This window comes from Canis lupus, chromosome 37 (genome assembly GCF_011100685.1).
Source record: "Canis lupus familiaris isolate Mischka breed German Shepherd chromosome 37, alternate assembly UU_Cfam_GSD_1.0, whole genome shotgun sequence".
NCBI classification, from domain to species: Eukaryota; Metazoa; Chordata; class Mammalia; order Carnivora; family Canidae; genus Canis; species Canis lupus.
Genome location: NC_049258.1, coordinates 16,195,306 through 16,211,574, shown reverse-complemented (window position 1 = coordinate 16,211,574; position 16,269 = coordinate 16,195,306). Strand labels below are relative to the sequence as shown.

The following is a 16,269-nucleotide window of genomic DNA, read 5'->3' as shown; positions in this document are numbered from 1 at the left end:
TGAATGGTTGGTGAGAAGTAGTCAGAAAGCATAAAGAGCAAGTTTCTTCTAGAAATTCGGAATTGAAAAGGAAGAGAAAGTATTTTAGCTATAGAGGAACTTGGAGGGCAAGGGAGGGTTTTACTCACTTGGTGTTTCTTCATTGAGGAGAGATACTCCTTTTGAATCGTCATACACTTGCGCTATTGAATCTCCCACTCTAAGACCTCCAGAAAAGCAGAAGCACAGTAACTCAGGCTGCCTTGAACGGTGCAGTAGTTCTGTGACTAGGATAAAGCCTATCTCAGAGCTTTCTAAACTGATTGCTGTCGCCGCTCTCTGTACCAGCTTGTTGGTTTATAATGGGAGGAGATCAGAGAGAATGTGGTAATCCTTTCCCTGGCACCACACACACCCCTGTCGGCATCCTGTGCCCTGCTTTGGCATTCACAAAGCCACTGCATTATGTCATTTGACTTGCTCTCCAAGCCAACTTTTGAAGAGCGTAGGACAGGTATCCTTACTTGACCTGCGTGAAGGTAACGGGAATTCAGGTTCAAATGGTTTGCCCAGAATCACACCTCTGGTAGCAGGGCATGGAACATTGAAACTGAGGTCTTCTGGTTCCAGATCTTGTGGTCCCAAAGTGATTGTCCTTCACTGAAATGTTAGATATGATATCTATGGATTCCTGGTAGTGTGGTCATGTGAAACCTGGGCTTACCATTTTTCAGTAGACTTAAGACTGATGGTTGTGGGTCAACTTTGTTATTTTGGTTGAGCCCCACGTACATTGATATTCTTACCACTATTCCTTCCCCCAAAAAAGTTCAGTTGGTTTTAGAAGGAGGCGCTTTATTTGGGCATGCCTTAATAGTTAAAATATGTTGGAATTATCTATAGTCACATTTAATTTGAAAATAGTTCTTTAATTCTTTTGACAGAAACACTTATTAGGGTTTTTTTTTTTTAAGTAAACATTTTTACAAGTGTTTCTATTTATTGGCTAAATGAAAAATGATGTCTTAGAGAAACATTAGTAAAAGGTTTGGGCAATTAGGCCTATGTCAACATTTGCAAAAGCACTTATTTAGCCTAAACGAAGTCACAGTTATTATACCGTTGCAGACATTCCAAGGAATGTGTTCAAGGTCACTAAAAGAATTGAGGTTAGCTATTTAGTTAGAGAACAGCTTTTTACTCTGTTTGTTCTGGGACCTCTCAGCCACCATTCCCTTAGAGAATTTGCAATGACACAGAAGTATTACAGACATGATTTTTTTGAGTAAATTAAGTATAAACTGTTTCCCTGGGTGTAAAGATGATATTTAGCATTGAACTTTCTGAGTTGTGGGACTAACAAAGATTTAAAAATAAATGGTTTAAGTAATTGTTATTAATTATTAATAATAAATAATTTAAAGTTGATGTTTGACACAAATTGTGTGTAAAATTTTAACTGTATTATCTCAGGGCAATTAATTTGCCATTAAATTCCATACAGGACTTTATGTGCATTTTACAGTCTTATTTCCACTCACTGGCTGTATTACTTTGGACACATAACTTCATCTGTTTAAATCTGAATTTCTTTTTCTGTAAGGTGGTAGTAATAATAGCACTTCAATAGGATTGTTGTGAGGATTTAACAACATGATGCAGATAAAGGGCACAAATAATGACTGTCCTTTAATAAGTACTCAGAAATATTAGCTGTGACCCCTTAATCTTGGTCTTGGCTTAGGAGTTACAAGAACTGTCTTTATTTTGTTTTTAAACATTTTACTAAATACATGGTTCCACATTTAAATGTGTCCATCCACATTAAATAAGCCCTTTGCAGGACATTTAATGAGTTTAGTATTGGTAGTCTTGCATGATGAGCAGCTATTTGAGTTCCAATTATCATATGCCTTCATCTTAATGTCAAATCAAAAGAGCTGAAGAGGGGCACCTGTGTGGCTCAGTAGGTTAAGCGTCTGCCTTTGGCTTAGGCTCTTGGGATTGAGCTCTGTGTTGGGTGCGGCACTCAGTGGGGAGTCTGCTTGTCCCTCTCCCTCAGTCCCTCACCCTGCTTGTTTTCTCCTTCTCTATTTCAAATAAATAAATAAATAAATAAATAAATAAATAAATAAATAAATAAATAAATAAAAAATATATATTTTTAAAAAGTTAAATATGTACCAACCAGAGCTCCAGGATGTTTACAAGCTGCTCCGTTATTTTCTAAAAATCCATTTCAGACTCATGATAATAGTCTACAATAAAAGAAATTTAAATACAGAACTGGAGATGAAGGTATTCCTATTGTTCTCTTTCACATTTTGTAAACTTTTCCTTTGTTCTGTATGATAGAGGTTTTTCTGACCTTCATGTTGTACATGGTAAAATAACAAAGACTCATCCTATTATTTTTACCTTACCTTATCCTTATCTTTGAAGGTCATGGACTGTTTTGTCTGCCTTTGCCAGCCCTGCTTGTTTCCTGACAGAATCAGTAAGTCAGTAAGAGGCTGCTTGGTAGTCAAGGTTGTTGTCACAGATTAAGACAAAAAAGGAGGGAGGGGTCACGGATGCAGTTCATTACCACTGAGTGTCTAGCTTTTCAAATAAGGAGTCATCTTTTACTTAGACCTTATCATGGGTCTGATAACTCTCAGGATGCCATTTAACAAAGACACAGCCTCACTTTTTCGCAGGTTCAGTTATAGCAGAGAAAAAAAAATATCATTTAATTATCTCTCATGTACATTCACCCTAAATGCCCATAGGAACTGGTTTGGTGAATATGTGCTAAGTCATAGGCTGATTATTGTTTTGAAAGTTAAAGTTGTAAGTATTTTTCCTTCTGCTAATCAGCTGCAGTGACCTAAGGAAATAAAGTCAATAGGATGGGGGGGGGGGGGGGGCGGAATCCCTGGGTGGTTCAGCGGTTTGGCCCCTGCCTTTAGGGCGTGATCCTGGAGTCCTGGGATCGAGTCCCGCGTTGGGCTCCTGGCATGGAGCCTGCTTCTCCCTCTCCCTCTGCCTGTGTCTCTGTCTCTATCATGAATATATAAATAAATAAATCTTAAAAAAAAATTTAAAAAAAGTCAATAGGATGTGAGGCATTTATTCATTTCCCATGATATCTCAGCCACGCAGCAGAGGCCTTCTGTTGGCCAGTGATGTTTCTGTGGATGAGAAAGACTTGAGCAGCTTATGTACAGTGCTCTGCATTTGTGCCTTCTATTTGAGCCATTGCTAGGTTAACTTGAGCTTACCCTTTGGTGGAGCCTTTCCAGCTTTTACCATAGGCTGACAGCTTTATGCCAGAAGCAGTATCATTTCTAGAGCAGGTATGATTGGTTTTGTTTTGATTGTTTCCTTTGTCTTTGGTTTCTTCCAACTGAAGTCATTTCTGTGTAGATTGTTACGTCATTTAATTGTGTTTGGTCATTACAACTATTATCTCTTGATTATAATGGTTATTTATGTACCTATTATGTACCTATTTGGATACTTAAGGCATTGTTTACACTCAGTTTTATGTTGTTTCCTCACTAGTTGTTACGCTTGTCTAGGGCAGAAGCTCTGGTTTTGTGTTCCTAGCCTCTAACATAGTGTTTGTTTATTTAGTCCATCCTTATAAATGCTTGTTGAGTATAAATGGCTGTGTGGTTAGGAATCAGTTAGCTTCTAATAGGAATAGTAATTACTTTAGATTTTACAAAGAGCTTTCACATACATTATCCACATTTGTGCTTTACAATTCTCTAAGGTAGATGGGAGCAGGCACTGGAAGATTTCCATTTTGCAGTTAAGGAGGGCCTGCAAGTCCTGAGTCAGCCTGACTTGCTTGTAGTCATTCAGCTTAGAAGGCAGTCCTGGGACATTAACCCTTTTTGGTCTCAGAAATTTGTGTTCTCATTGTCACACATCTGCCCTTTGAACTAACTCACAACTGGGTAGCTAATTGTTGGATTCAGTCTACTTACAGTGTATGGTTCTTCTAACATCAGGGCCCCTGAGTGATTTAAGGTGACTTAAAAAGTAATTAAACTTGGTAGACCCAGGGTAGACAGGGGTTCAGGAACCTTTTTTGTTCCTCATAGGGCCTTCAACTGACAAAAGATGAGTCATCTTGGTTTCTTGTTCATCATCTTTGAAATAATCTAGCTATTACTTCTCTCTGTTTACTACTAGTTTTTATCAAGAAGATTATCAAGCGCTTTATAAATCATTCTCTAAACTGTGCATATGAAAATGCTTATTTTCAGTAAAGCCAAATGGTTACAGGAGTTGATGACATCTTTAAAGCCCCTTTCCTGGTTCCTTTTGGGTATCTTGCATATCTGGATCTCAGTGAACCTCCCTGATGGTTGTTACCTTCATTGTTGTGATCTGTCACATTCAAGCTTCTGCCAGCTGGAGAGACAGGTGGCACCCACGTGGACCAGTAAGTTCCATTGCAGTTGGAGGCTGACTGTAGCAGGATGTGATTTTTATAATGGAAGTTTTTGCCTATTTCACCTCAGTCCTAGATAATTTGAATGGGTATTTTGTTTGTTTTTTTAACCTCTATTCTTGCCGTGGAGGTAAAGGGAAGTGGAAAACATTGAGTCTGCATTTTTAGACACTTACATAACTGAAATTTGTGTCTGTTTGGTTTCTAAAAGTGGGACATACTAGAACTCTGGTGATTTTATGAGATGGGATTCCCAATCAGGAGCCTTGGCTTTCCAGTCCAGTGGTTGACATAGTGGCAGAGTAACATGACTGCCTTCCACAGCAAAACCATCTGAGATTTGAAGTGCCGTGCTTATATTTAGTTTAGTTTCTGGGAAAACATCTTGGAGCATCAAATGTCTCAAAGATTTTGCAAGTGGCAAACAATAAGTAAGCACAGAGATGTACTGAAAAATGCTTTAAACTGATTGCCTGGTGTATTTCAAAGGGAACATCTCTTTACTGGTATTAGAAAGAGGTTGAGCACTAAGTCAGTGGAAAATGAGACCAGCCCAACTACTGATTTGGAGTGGTTCACAAAACAATTCCCTAGTGCTGCATAGGTGCTTTTGTTTCTAGAAGAGGTCTGAGTGAGGTCTTTGCTGCCTGACCTTTGCCATGTTATTTTTAAACCTGGTTTCTATAGCTTAGAAGCCTTCTCTACCCAGGAAAATCTTAAAAGCTCAAGTCAACACATGTTTTGTCAGATTTTACTTAAATGAGCTTATAATAAATTCAGATGTACTTTTTTTCTGCCAGAGAGTCAGAGTGGTATTTATATTTACAGATGTCAGTGCTTTGAAAATTTACTCTTTATTCAGTTGTTCATTCAACAAACATTTACTGAGCATCTATTGTGTACTAGCCATAGTTCTAGGCCCAGTGGGGGATTATAAAAATGAAATAGGTTAAAATCACCACTCTCAAGTTGCTGTAAGTTCAGTCAGGGAGCTTTGTGACCTCAGGCAAATTATTTCTGAGCTTCTGTTTTCTGTCTGTAAAATGGAAGTAATAATACTCATACATTGTGAGGCTTAGAGATATATAATACCAAGCAGTGTACCTGGCACAGTATGGGCTTTTGATAAGTTATAATTATTATTGTCATCATCATTTCAGAAAGAACAGGCAACATGCAATTTATGTTGTGGGGAAAGTACCAAAGACATTCTATGGACATTTTAAAGAAAAGAGTGCACTGTTTTAAGATCAAGTATTAAAGCTTGTGGAAGAAGCAGCATTCCAGCTTATAGAGTGGGTAGGATTTCATAGGTAGAGAGAGGGAGAGGGAACCTCAAAATTAACTGTGTTTAAGTAAAGTTTTGGAGTTGAGAAAACAAAATTTGAGCTATAGCATTGCAGTTTGGAGGAAAAGAGTATATCATGGAAAAGAAATGAGCAGCTGGACAGGCAGGCTGGGCCAAGGTTGTGAAAGGTTTGGTGTCAGGTGAGCAAGTGGGACCTTTTGTCAACAGAAGTGGCCCTGAAGGATTTGATTTGCTCCTGTCCCTCCAGGGCCTGGAACAGTGCCCAGCCCATGGTGAGCATTCAGCAGATATTTATCGAATGAATAACTGTGATTTTAGACAAGATGAGCTTAATTTTATCATGAGATAAGCCAGGTAGAAAAGTCTTATGAATAGTTGGGAACCTAAGACCTGATCTCTTGATTGAGATCTCTTGAGATTGAGACTGACAGTGGACATTTGGAAGGTATGAACATAGAAATGATTATTGAAGCCACAGTGTGGATAAATGGACCTCAGGAGAACATGTAGCTATAGTTAGAGAAGAGAGCTTAGGCAATGCCTGCATTTGGTGAGGGGACCCACAATGAGAGAGTAGAAATGAGAAGGGTGAGAATGTGTGATGTCTATGAAGCCCTGGAGCTGTTTGAGGAAGGGCTGGTTGACAGCATTAAAGAGAGTCAGGCCTTGGAAGAACCTAGTGATTGTGTACTGAGTAAGTCTCTAGAGAGCTCTAGAAAGAAGGCTTAATTGAGTGGACCCTTGTGTAAGTGGGCCCAACCCATTCTGGAACATTGCTTGAGATTTTTTTAAGGTTAGTGTTACTTGCTTTTTGAGCATACGTATAAACAGTGTGCCCAAATTGTCTATATGATCTGATTCCAGTTAATTACTGGACAAAACACACCTAACTATTGATTTGTTTTCTCTGAATTATGAGATCATGACTGATTCTGATTTTCTTTGCCGTATCTGTCAGAGTTTTCCAGAGTTTCTATGAATATTGCTTTTAGAACTGGGAAAACACTATACTTATTTTTTTAAATGTTATTCCTCTAATGTGTTACATAGCAATAGATATTTATTAAAACTTGTATACAATATGGCTATCTAGTGTTCCTACTAGGCCTATGAAATGGGATTCCATCTGTATTTCTGGCTGTCCTTTTCCTCTGGAAGACGCCTGAACTCCTTATGAGGTCCACACCAGCACCGTCTCCTTATCTGCATTCTGTGGCTTGCCTGTGCTCCATCCAAATGCCTACATTGTCTATATCAAAGCACCACAAACAAGTCATATCTCTTGTAGCCTTATGGTCCAGAAAGGTCATCTTAGTAGGGTCAGATCCTTTTCTGGTCAATTCTTTACATTATATAACTTAGAAAATTTTCAGTCAGCCTCAGCCTTAACCAAAGGGAAGAACACATGAGAGCCACATGTGCAACTGTCCTGGTAATCCCTCTTCATCCTCATGTTTGAAAATGGATTGGCAGAAACAGTTCACTCTATGTGTCTTCAGCATTGCCTTTTTCTCCCTAGTCCAGCTGCTTCTAAAATTACCTGGCCTCAGACACCCTCTCAGCACTCATTAAATTCTGATTACAAGCCATTTAGTCAAGTGGGAGGAAGTCAGCACTTGTACCATCCAGCTTGGGAGAACATGACACCTTTGTGTGGGCTGGGCTGGTATTATTGCTCATATCTGCTTCTTCTTCAGTGTGGGAGGACGGCTGTATTCATCCTGTTAATTAGCGTTGCCTAATGAGCATGTAAACAGCAGATTTCCTTGTTAGAAAATAGCAATACACTGATTCTCCATCCTGTTATGTTTTGATGCATGCAGATTCTTTGGGTTGAACTTTTACTACTGCACGGACAAATGGATCTCAGTTTGTCAATCTGTTAAGTAAGAGAAATAACCCTTTTTATAGAAAGGATATTTTGTATAAAAATAAAATATCTATAGATCATGGGGTTTGGCTGAAAAGTAGCATAAGTAGTTGGTTGCTGACTTTGCCTTTGTGGGGCTGACAAATCTTTGAAGGTATAGCCTAAGAGCATGTGGTTGTTGAATGGGTGAGGTCCAGTGGAGTGCTCCATAATTATATAGTAGTTTACATTTTTTAAAGACATGTTGGAACAGCTACCTAGTGAATGATACACAGGCATAGCAATTTGATGTTAGCAACTTTATTGGATACAGGTAGCTGAGTAAAGCACCCAGAGGTTAAATGGTTTGCTGGAGGCCACCCAGCCCGTGTGTGTGTGTGTGTGTGTGTGTGTGTGTGTGTGTTTGAGCCAGATTTAGAACACAGTTCTAATTAGCTCCTAATTTCCAGTTTGTGCTGAGGCAAACCACACTGACCTACTCACTCATTTTATTTAGTTCACTTTGTCAAAGGAGCATAATCTTCATATTTCGACCTGTCTGAATATGCCATTGTTATTTCTGATTAATTAATTTTGAAACAAAATGAGGAAAGCTGAGAAGAAGTGTTTATTTATAGAGACTAAACTTGGCATTAGATCCTTACATTGTAGTGAATTTGAGGCATATATATCCTAGGGAAAAGATGAAGTTCTAAAAAGAATGAGGTTAAAAATGAAGCCCCAAAGGATGAAGACATAAAGATTGTGTAGGATGTTTTAAGTAAGGCATCCTGCCTGGTGTCCAGTCACTTAGAGTGTAGAGTCAGATACATGGGTAGAGATCGTCGATCATTTCAGTGCAATGTGGCAAACCCATGGTGCTAAGAGAGGGCCTGAGCCATTGGGAAAGACTCCCCAACTTGGAACAAAGCATGGAGGAGTAATACGGCACGGTGAATGATGGCGAGAATCTACAAATCAGAGAGGTGGATGGGTCATGAAAGGCCATGAATGTCATGTAAACGAATAACAAGGCCTTCAATAAACACATGAATAATTAGTACCTTTTTTTTAATTTTTAATTTTTTAAATATTTGTTTGTTTATTTTAGCAAGTTAGACACTATTCTGTGCACTTGGGATACCTTAGTGAACAAAGCAAGCATAAATTCCTGCCCTTGAGGAGCTTATATTAGGTAGAAACATTAAACATTAAATAAATAAGTAAATTAAGTGGTGCTTTAAAAGATAGTAATTTCTTCTAAATTCTTGACTCTTTCCTTTCATAAGGAGAAAGGGTCAAGCCAGGTGATCAAAGTTAGCATAAACAGTGTAAGTCACATTGATAAGTACCTACCCTTGATATGATGTGATGAGAATGGCACTTTGCCTCTGTGGTCCGCCCCCCCCCAAACATATAGCTCTAATCTAATCATGAGAAAAACATTAAGCAAACCCCCGCTGAGGGACAATCTATGAAATACCTGGGTAGTACTCCTCAAAATTGTCAAGGTCGTCAAAAACAAGTAGTCTGAGAAACTCATAGCCAAGAGGAGGTTAAGGAGATATGACAATTAAATGTCATGTGATGTCTTGGATAGAATTTTGAGACAGAAAAAGGATATTAGAAAAAATTGAGGAAATCTCAATAAAGTATGAACTTTAGTTAATAGTAATGTATTAATACTGGTTCATAATTGTGACAAATGTGCCATACTAATGTAAAATGTCACATAGAGGAAACTGATTGTGGAGTATGTTGGTACTCTATTGTCATTGCAATAATTTTATAAATATAAAACTTTTAAAATTGTAAGTTTATTTTAAAGAAAGCAGAGTAAAGGGAACCAGAAGTCCATTGAAGAGATAGATGCTATAATTTTAAATAGGATGGTCAGGGTAGGCCTCAGTGGAAAGGTGACATGAACAATCACTTCAAGAGAGAGTTGGTCATGTTGGTTCTGAGGGAACAGCCAATGCAAAGACTCCAAGGTGAGAACATGCCTATAAGTTTGTGAATCCACATAGACGCCAGTGTGGCCAGATGGAAGGGAGTGTGGCAAGAAGGAGAATATGAAGTCATGGGGAGAGGTGGTGGAGCAGATTGAGGTAAGAGCTTTGAGGCCATGGTTAGTCATGTATTGTGTGCCAGGAACCATGCCACGTATTGTCTTAACTTCATTCTCTCAATTGTCCTGAGAGAGAAGTATTATTAGTTTGCTGATTTTGTAAATGAGAAAACTGAAATTAAAGAGGTTAGTAACTTGTTGAAGTCGCTTTGCTGGACTAGATCTTCAAGGAAACTACTGCCCACAAGAAAATCTTATTCTCTGCCTCTTGTTATCTTAAGTTGTAAAAAAAAAAAAAAAAAAGAACATATAAAATTTATCATTGGGCAGCCTGGGTGGCTTAGTGGTTTAGCGCCGCCTTCAACCCAGGGCGTGATCCTGGAGACCCGGGATTGAATCCCACGTCGGGCTCCCTGCATGGAGCCTGCTTCTCCCTCTCCCTCTGCCTGTGTCTCTGCCTCTCTGTGTGTTTCTCATGAATAAATAAATAAAATCTTTAAAAAAATAAATAAAATTTGTCATCTTAATCATTTTTTATGTGTCAGTAGTGTTAAGTGTATTCACATTGCTGTGAAACAGGTCTCCAGAACTTTTTCATCTTGCAAATTTGAACATCTATACCTCTTAAACACCAGCGGCTCTCTTTGCTGTCCTCCAAGCCCCTGGTAAACCAGCATTCTACTTTCTGTTTCTATGAATTAGACTACGTTTGATTTCTCATCTCCATTGGATCATGTATTATGTCTTGTTGTGACTGGCTTATTTTACTTGGCATGATGTCCTCACAGTTCATTCATGTTATAGCATATAGCAGGATTTCCTTGCTTTTTTGAGGCTGAATTATATTTTATTGTACAGATATACCACATTCTGTTTATCAGCCTGTTTTGTAGCCTGTTTTGTAAGTAAAGTTTTATCAGACACAGACATGCCCATTCATTTCCATATTGCCTATGGCTGCCTTTACACTACAACAGTAGAGGTGAGTTGTAGCAAAAGCAACTAAATGGCTCCTAAAGCCAAACCTACTTACTCTTTACAGAAAATGTTTGCTGACTCTTGTTCTACTGAAGAGACTCTGAAGGGTTACAAGAAGTGATGTGGAAGGTGCATTAGAGGGAGGAAGGCAAAAGGCTGAAGACCTTTCTGGTTTTGTGGAACAGGGACATGGATGTGGAGATGGGGCTTGCCCTCAAGAAGCTCACAGTCTAATTGAAAGGAAAAAGGTGGTTTACAAAGTTGACTTGTTAGACATTCAGGGAAAGAAGAGATCTGAAAGGACTGAGTCCTCAGGAAAGATTTCATAGAGGGCTGGGATTTGGGATGGGATGGGTCAGATTGACGCAGGGTATAGAGGAGTGCACCACCTTCTCAGGAGGCCTTCTCAGCCACACCTTACACATGAAGGTAAGACACCGAAAGCATTTAGAGCTGTGCCTGGCATACAGTAAGAGCTCCATTACTCTTGTAGTAATGTAAGTTCCATGAGAGCAGGGTTTATGTCTATTTTGTTCACTGTAGTATCACCTGTGCTTAGAACTCAGTAGCTGCTTCAATAAATATTTATGGAATGAATAAATCACTGTAACTCCCAAGAACTCTTTTTAGCTATTTATTTGTACTGTGCAAATATAGGCAAAGAGCTGGACCTCTCACACTGGTCTGTCAATTCATATATTAAAGAGTAATTTTTTTTTTTTGGCTACTGCTAAAGCAACAGCTATCTTTACTGTTCGTTGCCAGTGGTTGTTCAAGTGGTAAGAAGTGGTAAGTCAGAGGTACTCGTAACAAAGGAAAAAGAGGAAAAGGGAACAATGTTAATAATCCTAGAGATAGTCACTCAAAAATAATTCATTAATTTACTTAAAAACTATTTATTAAACTGCAACTGTGTTCTGGAAGTCCAAAGGATGCAGCTGCTGCCTAAGAGGGGCTATTGACATTGAAACTGCTAATTACAAATATAAAGCGTATCATTTACAGACATGCAAATGTCATGGAAACTTAAGGACAATTCGCCTAGTCTGGGACACCCTGAAGAAGCGAAAAGTCCTGATTAGTCGTTGATATGTGACAAAATACTCCCAAACTTAGTATTAAAACAATTTATTGCCTCTCACAGTTCTGGACTACTTAGGCTCAGCTGGACAATCCTCAATTGGGATTTCTTATGAGTTGCAGTTAGATACTGACTGGGGCTGGAATCCTCTGCAAGTTTGACTGGGCTGTCATCCAGGATGGCTTCTTCATGCACATTCTGGTGCCTTCCTGCTGCAATGTGACCTCTCTTTCTAGCAAATAGTTCCTAGATAACAGCTTAGAGCTCCAAAAGCTAGGCAGAGGGAGCTGCCAGGCCAGGTAAGGGCTATGCCTCAAGTGGGCACAGCATCATTTCTGCCACACACTCTTGATCAAAACATCACAAGTCCTGCCCAGATTCAAGGGAATGGAAAAATAAAGTCAGTTCTAGATGGAGGAGTAACAAGGTCTCATCGTGGAAAAGCACGTAGGGTGGAATTTGTTGTGGCCAACTTTAGAGAATATGTGTCACTTGATGTTAGGTTGAAGGTTATTTTGGCATTAGATAGGCAAAAGAGTGAGGGAGGGAATAATCTCTCCAGCAATGAGAATAGTATCATGGACAGGCCTGGAGGTCAAAAAGGAGGGACTGAAAGGCCTATGTTACTGAGTGGAGGAAGAAGAGGATGAGTGGCAGGAAAATGCTGAGTCACATAGTGAAGAGTAGAAGTCTAGGGTGTGGTTAGAAGGTTAAATGCATATTTCCATCAGAAAGGAAAGGGAATAGCTGCACAAATTCCAAACAGAGGCAATGGAAAGCACTAAATAGTGAAACTCAAAATTCCTATAAGAGAAAGTACAAGTTAGCCTAGAGAAAGACTTGGGGTAGAGTGGATATGGGTCAGGGAAATATTCCCCCAAATCACATAGCTAATGAAACAATTGGGATTTGAACTCAGAACTGACTCTAGAGCGCAGACCCTTTCCACTATATTGCTGACCACACTGCCTATGGAAAGTCATACAATAAACTTGAAAATCCCTTCCTAATCAAATAATAATTTAGTCTTTATAATTTGTTCCTAGCCATTTAGGCAAATACCTTCTAAATTTCTTAGGCTCAACTCAAAGGGCACCTTCTTTTGAAGACTTTCTAATGCATACAGAAGTATCCATGTGATCACATAATCTCTTGGCCCCAGTGTCCCCTTCTGTGAAAGGGTGGGGATGGAAGGATGACTTCAAAGTTTCCATCCTTCTCTAACAGTCTATGGTTTTAGGATGTGTGAGTCACAAGATAGCGGTGCTGGCCATCAATGGTTATATGCATCTAACCAGCCTATCAATACTTACACAGAGAACACAAAGAATATATTTCTAGACATTTTGATTTAAAAAAAGAAAGAATCACTTTGAAGGTATTTACTCTCCCTTTCTAATATGATTAAAGACTGAACTGTAAGCACTAGGTAAGGAAAGGAAAATGGGTGGTATCATCTTAAATGAATCACTAACTGCTCTGCACCTTGGTGTCTCTTCTATAAAATGAGAAACATGTTAAAAGCAAAATTTGAGTGAGAACTTGAAGATCAGTTTGGCCATATTCAGCAATTCATGAATCAGGTGACATACCATTTAGTAAATAGAAATCTGTAAAATGGAAGTCTTTTATAGGCAGAAGGGATGGAAGATCACCTTCCTTTGGGGGAAGGGCAGGGATCTATCAAGCAGATTACCTCAGTAGTGCTGATTAGGTAATTCCAGATTAACTGGTTAAAGGTCACATTCCTGGGAAAGGCCGAAAGTACTGATGTTTAGATAGTCTTGATTTGTTGATGTCAGATTCTGCACAAGTGACTCCATTTTGAATCTGTTGTTTCTTTTTTAAACACTTATATTCTGTTCATTTGAAGTTTTAGTAAAGAAAGAACTAAAAGTTTAATAATTATGTATTTTTTTCATAGACTCTAGTATAGAGGATGAAACTAAAAATCCCATGTTTTAAAATTATAGAAGTAGTGAAACCCTGTTGCATAATTCAGGAGGCTTAATTAAGGCTTAGCTGAAGACACAGGCAAAGAAACCCTGTTTGCAACTATTATAACTGATACTTATCTCTAAAAGTCAATCAGTGCGTTACTGCATGAGGGCTAATATAATAAGTATCAAAATATAAAATGTAGACAAATTCATAGTCATTATCACTTCACAAGAGGTTAACCACAGAGTTCCTCTGAACTGCAAATGTCTTGACACATTTTAAAATAAAGGGCTGTATATACTAATTTAGTTTATATATATTAAGCAATGTAGATTGGTACTGTTGACTTAAATATAATGGTTAATGACCTGTGTGCTAAAAATGAGTTTAATTAACCATAAAATTGCTCAGTTTTAAACAAAAAAACATAGAAGTGTTCCTAATTGCCTAACTTTACCTACTTTTAAGTAGTTAAGGGCAAAAAGCCTTTGCATAGTTGTTTTGTTTGTTGATTTTTTTTTTTTGTACAAATACAAAGGTATATGTGACTGCTGAGCACATGAAGTGTAATAGTGTGACTGAGAAACTTTATTTTTTTATGATAAGTTTACATTGAAATAATCATATATGGCAAGTGTCTACCATACTGGACAGCATTACTGTCAAGGTCTGTGCTCCGTAGGCCTGACTTTGGAGATCTTTCCCAAGAGATAATGAGTTAGTGCTCATGAAAGGTATTTTCTGCTCAGCCCTGAGGCTGGACCTGTACTCCTAGGCCAATACTCCAAAACATCAGGGAGTTGGAGCCTGAAACCCTTTTTTTAAGCTGACTGAAGGAATTCTGAAGTCCAGAGGCATTAGGTATTATATAATCCAAGCCTGGGAAGCACAAACACAGTAACATTTGGGTTTAATCAAAGGGCAGAGCCCCCCTGGGTGCTTCCCCCTTGCACTTTTTAGCCTGACAAACATCAGTGCTTTCAAAGTTTGTGAAAGGACTTGTGTATTTATGACTTTTCGACTGATTATGATGTAGGCCCAGACACAGAATTCTTAGTCTCTTTGCTTACTGTTTTATAGGTCAGTGTATCACAGAGATTTGCCAGGACAGTCTTTTCACAACTGCTCTCAAAGGCTTTTCTGTATGAGTAAAAGCTATTGACCTTAATTCCCCTTATCAAGTGTTTCACCCTGTTCTGTGTAGGTTCTTACACAAAGCCGGTAATGCTGTGTACTCTTGACAATGAACTTCTGTGTAGGTGTTGTCCACCTTGGGGCATGTCTGCCATAAAAGAGATGTAGAGATGGGGAAATTGTTGGGCAGATTTGTGTACTATCAATACAGTGAACCATGTGCCAATGTTGTGCTGTTTCTTCTCTTCCAGGAAATTAAGGATTTCATGGCATTGCTTTGACAAGCACTTCCTGTTTTTATACAGATCTCAATGAAGAATAATCTCAAAGGAACATTTGTCACCCTATACCTCTGCTAATGGCCATTAGCTGCTAGCAAATGCTTTTAATGACTGAAAAAAACATCAACTATCCTTGTGCTTGGCCTGTTGAAGGCAGTCGAATGAATGTTTCTTTCAGTTGTTTCCAGAACTCTATTGCTGAAGCACATCTCCTTTTGTTGGGTGAATGAATGTTCAATGAAGCCCTTTCCTGAACCAGCTTAGGAGCTTTAGGCCTCTTAGAGCCTGTGACATGGAAGCTTTGGAAGTGGATGATATCAGCCCGGCCTTGGAAGTTACTGAGGATTTCTTTAGTACTTTTGACAGTAAGCTAGAGAAGGCTGTGCAGCAAGCTGAGGTTTATGGGATTCAGGAAGTCCCCGAATTGGTGGGGCATGAAGTTCTCACTAACATAACAGATAATGGTGCTATCAGAAATGTTGCCTCCCTGGGCAAGGGGGGCCTGATTTGGGACCACTGTAAGAGCAGGCTCTTGGAAACCAAAGCTCAAAATGTCTTCCCTGCCAAAGAACAGTTTATGGTCCAGAAAGGGACAGCTCCAGATAATCTTTCGTGGATGGAACAAAAGGAAGCATCGACCTTTAACTTTTTCAACATCTGTCAGCGTCGGAGGGACAGGCCTCGCTCCGTGAATGACTTACTGGATGAGACCTCTACTTTTAAGCCGGGGCATACTCGGTCAAGGTCAGATATTACCCAGGTGGACTGGAGGCTAGTCCTCCAAACCATGCCTCTGCAGCAGCAGCCATGTCTTCGGGGCCCTCATTTCACCAGACCAGCTTTTCTGTCATCCTCACCAAATAAGGTCGAAGATGCTCAAGGAAATACTGGTACGTTTTTATATCTGACTGCTATTGAACAATCTTTGACTTTCCTTTGTCTCTCTTCCATTTACCTCAGAGGAAGTGTACTCTCCAGTGTCCCTCTCTGGTTTGCTAATTAAGCTCCCTCTTCCATTTGCTTTCACACTTTACCTTAAGCCTCAGTCTTGGTGTCTTCATAAGAAGTGCTGAGTGCAAAGATGACTGGTTAATCTCCCTTTTAATCTTATGTGTTAGAATCTGAATAGTCTCCTAATTCATGTAGTATTTGCTTTTGTACAGTTTGATACTGCTTGTTCGCATCAGTACATGTTCATCAGA

The 16,269-nt window shown here is 39.1% G+C and overlaps 1 protein-coding gene across 5 annotated transcripts in view; it reads left to right on the top strand.

The window, feature by feature from the left end:
• PLEKHM3 (pleckstrin homology domain containing M3) overlaps positions 1 to 16,269 on the top strand; it is a 178,263-nt gene that overhangs the window by 6,493 nt on the left and 155,501 nt on the right. For all 5 annotated transcript variants that reach the window (XM_038585578.1, XM_038585575.1, XM_038585577.1 and 2 more), the window contains exon 2: positions 15,038 to 15,957. In XM_038585578.1, the coding sequence (XP_038441506.1) occupies positions 15,360 to 15,957 (598 nt within the window). In that variant the 5' untranslated portion in view covers positions 15,038 to 15,359. The remainder of the gene's footprint in view (positions 1 to 15,037; positions 15,958 to 16,269) is intronic.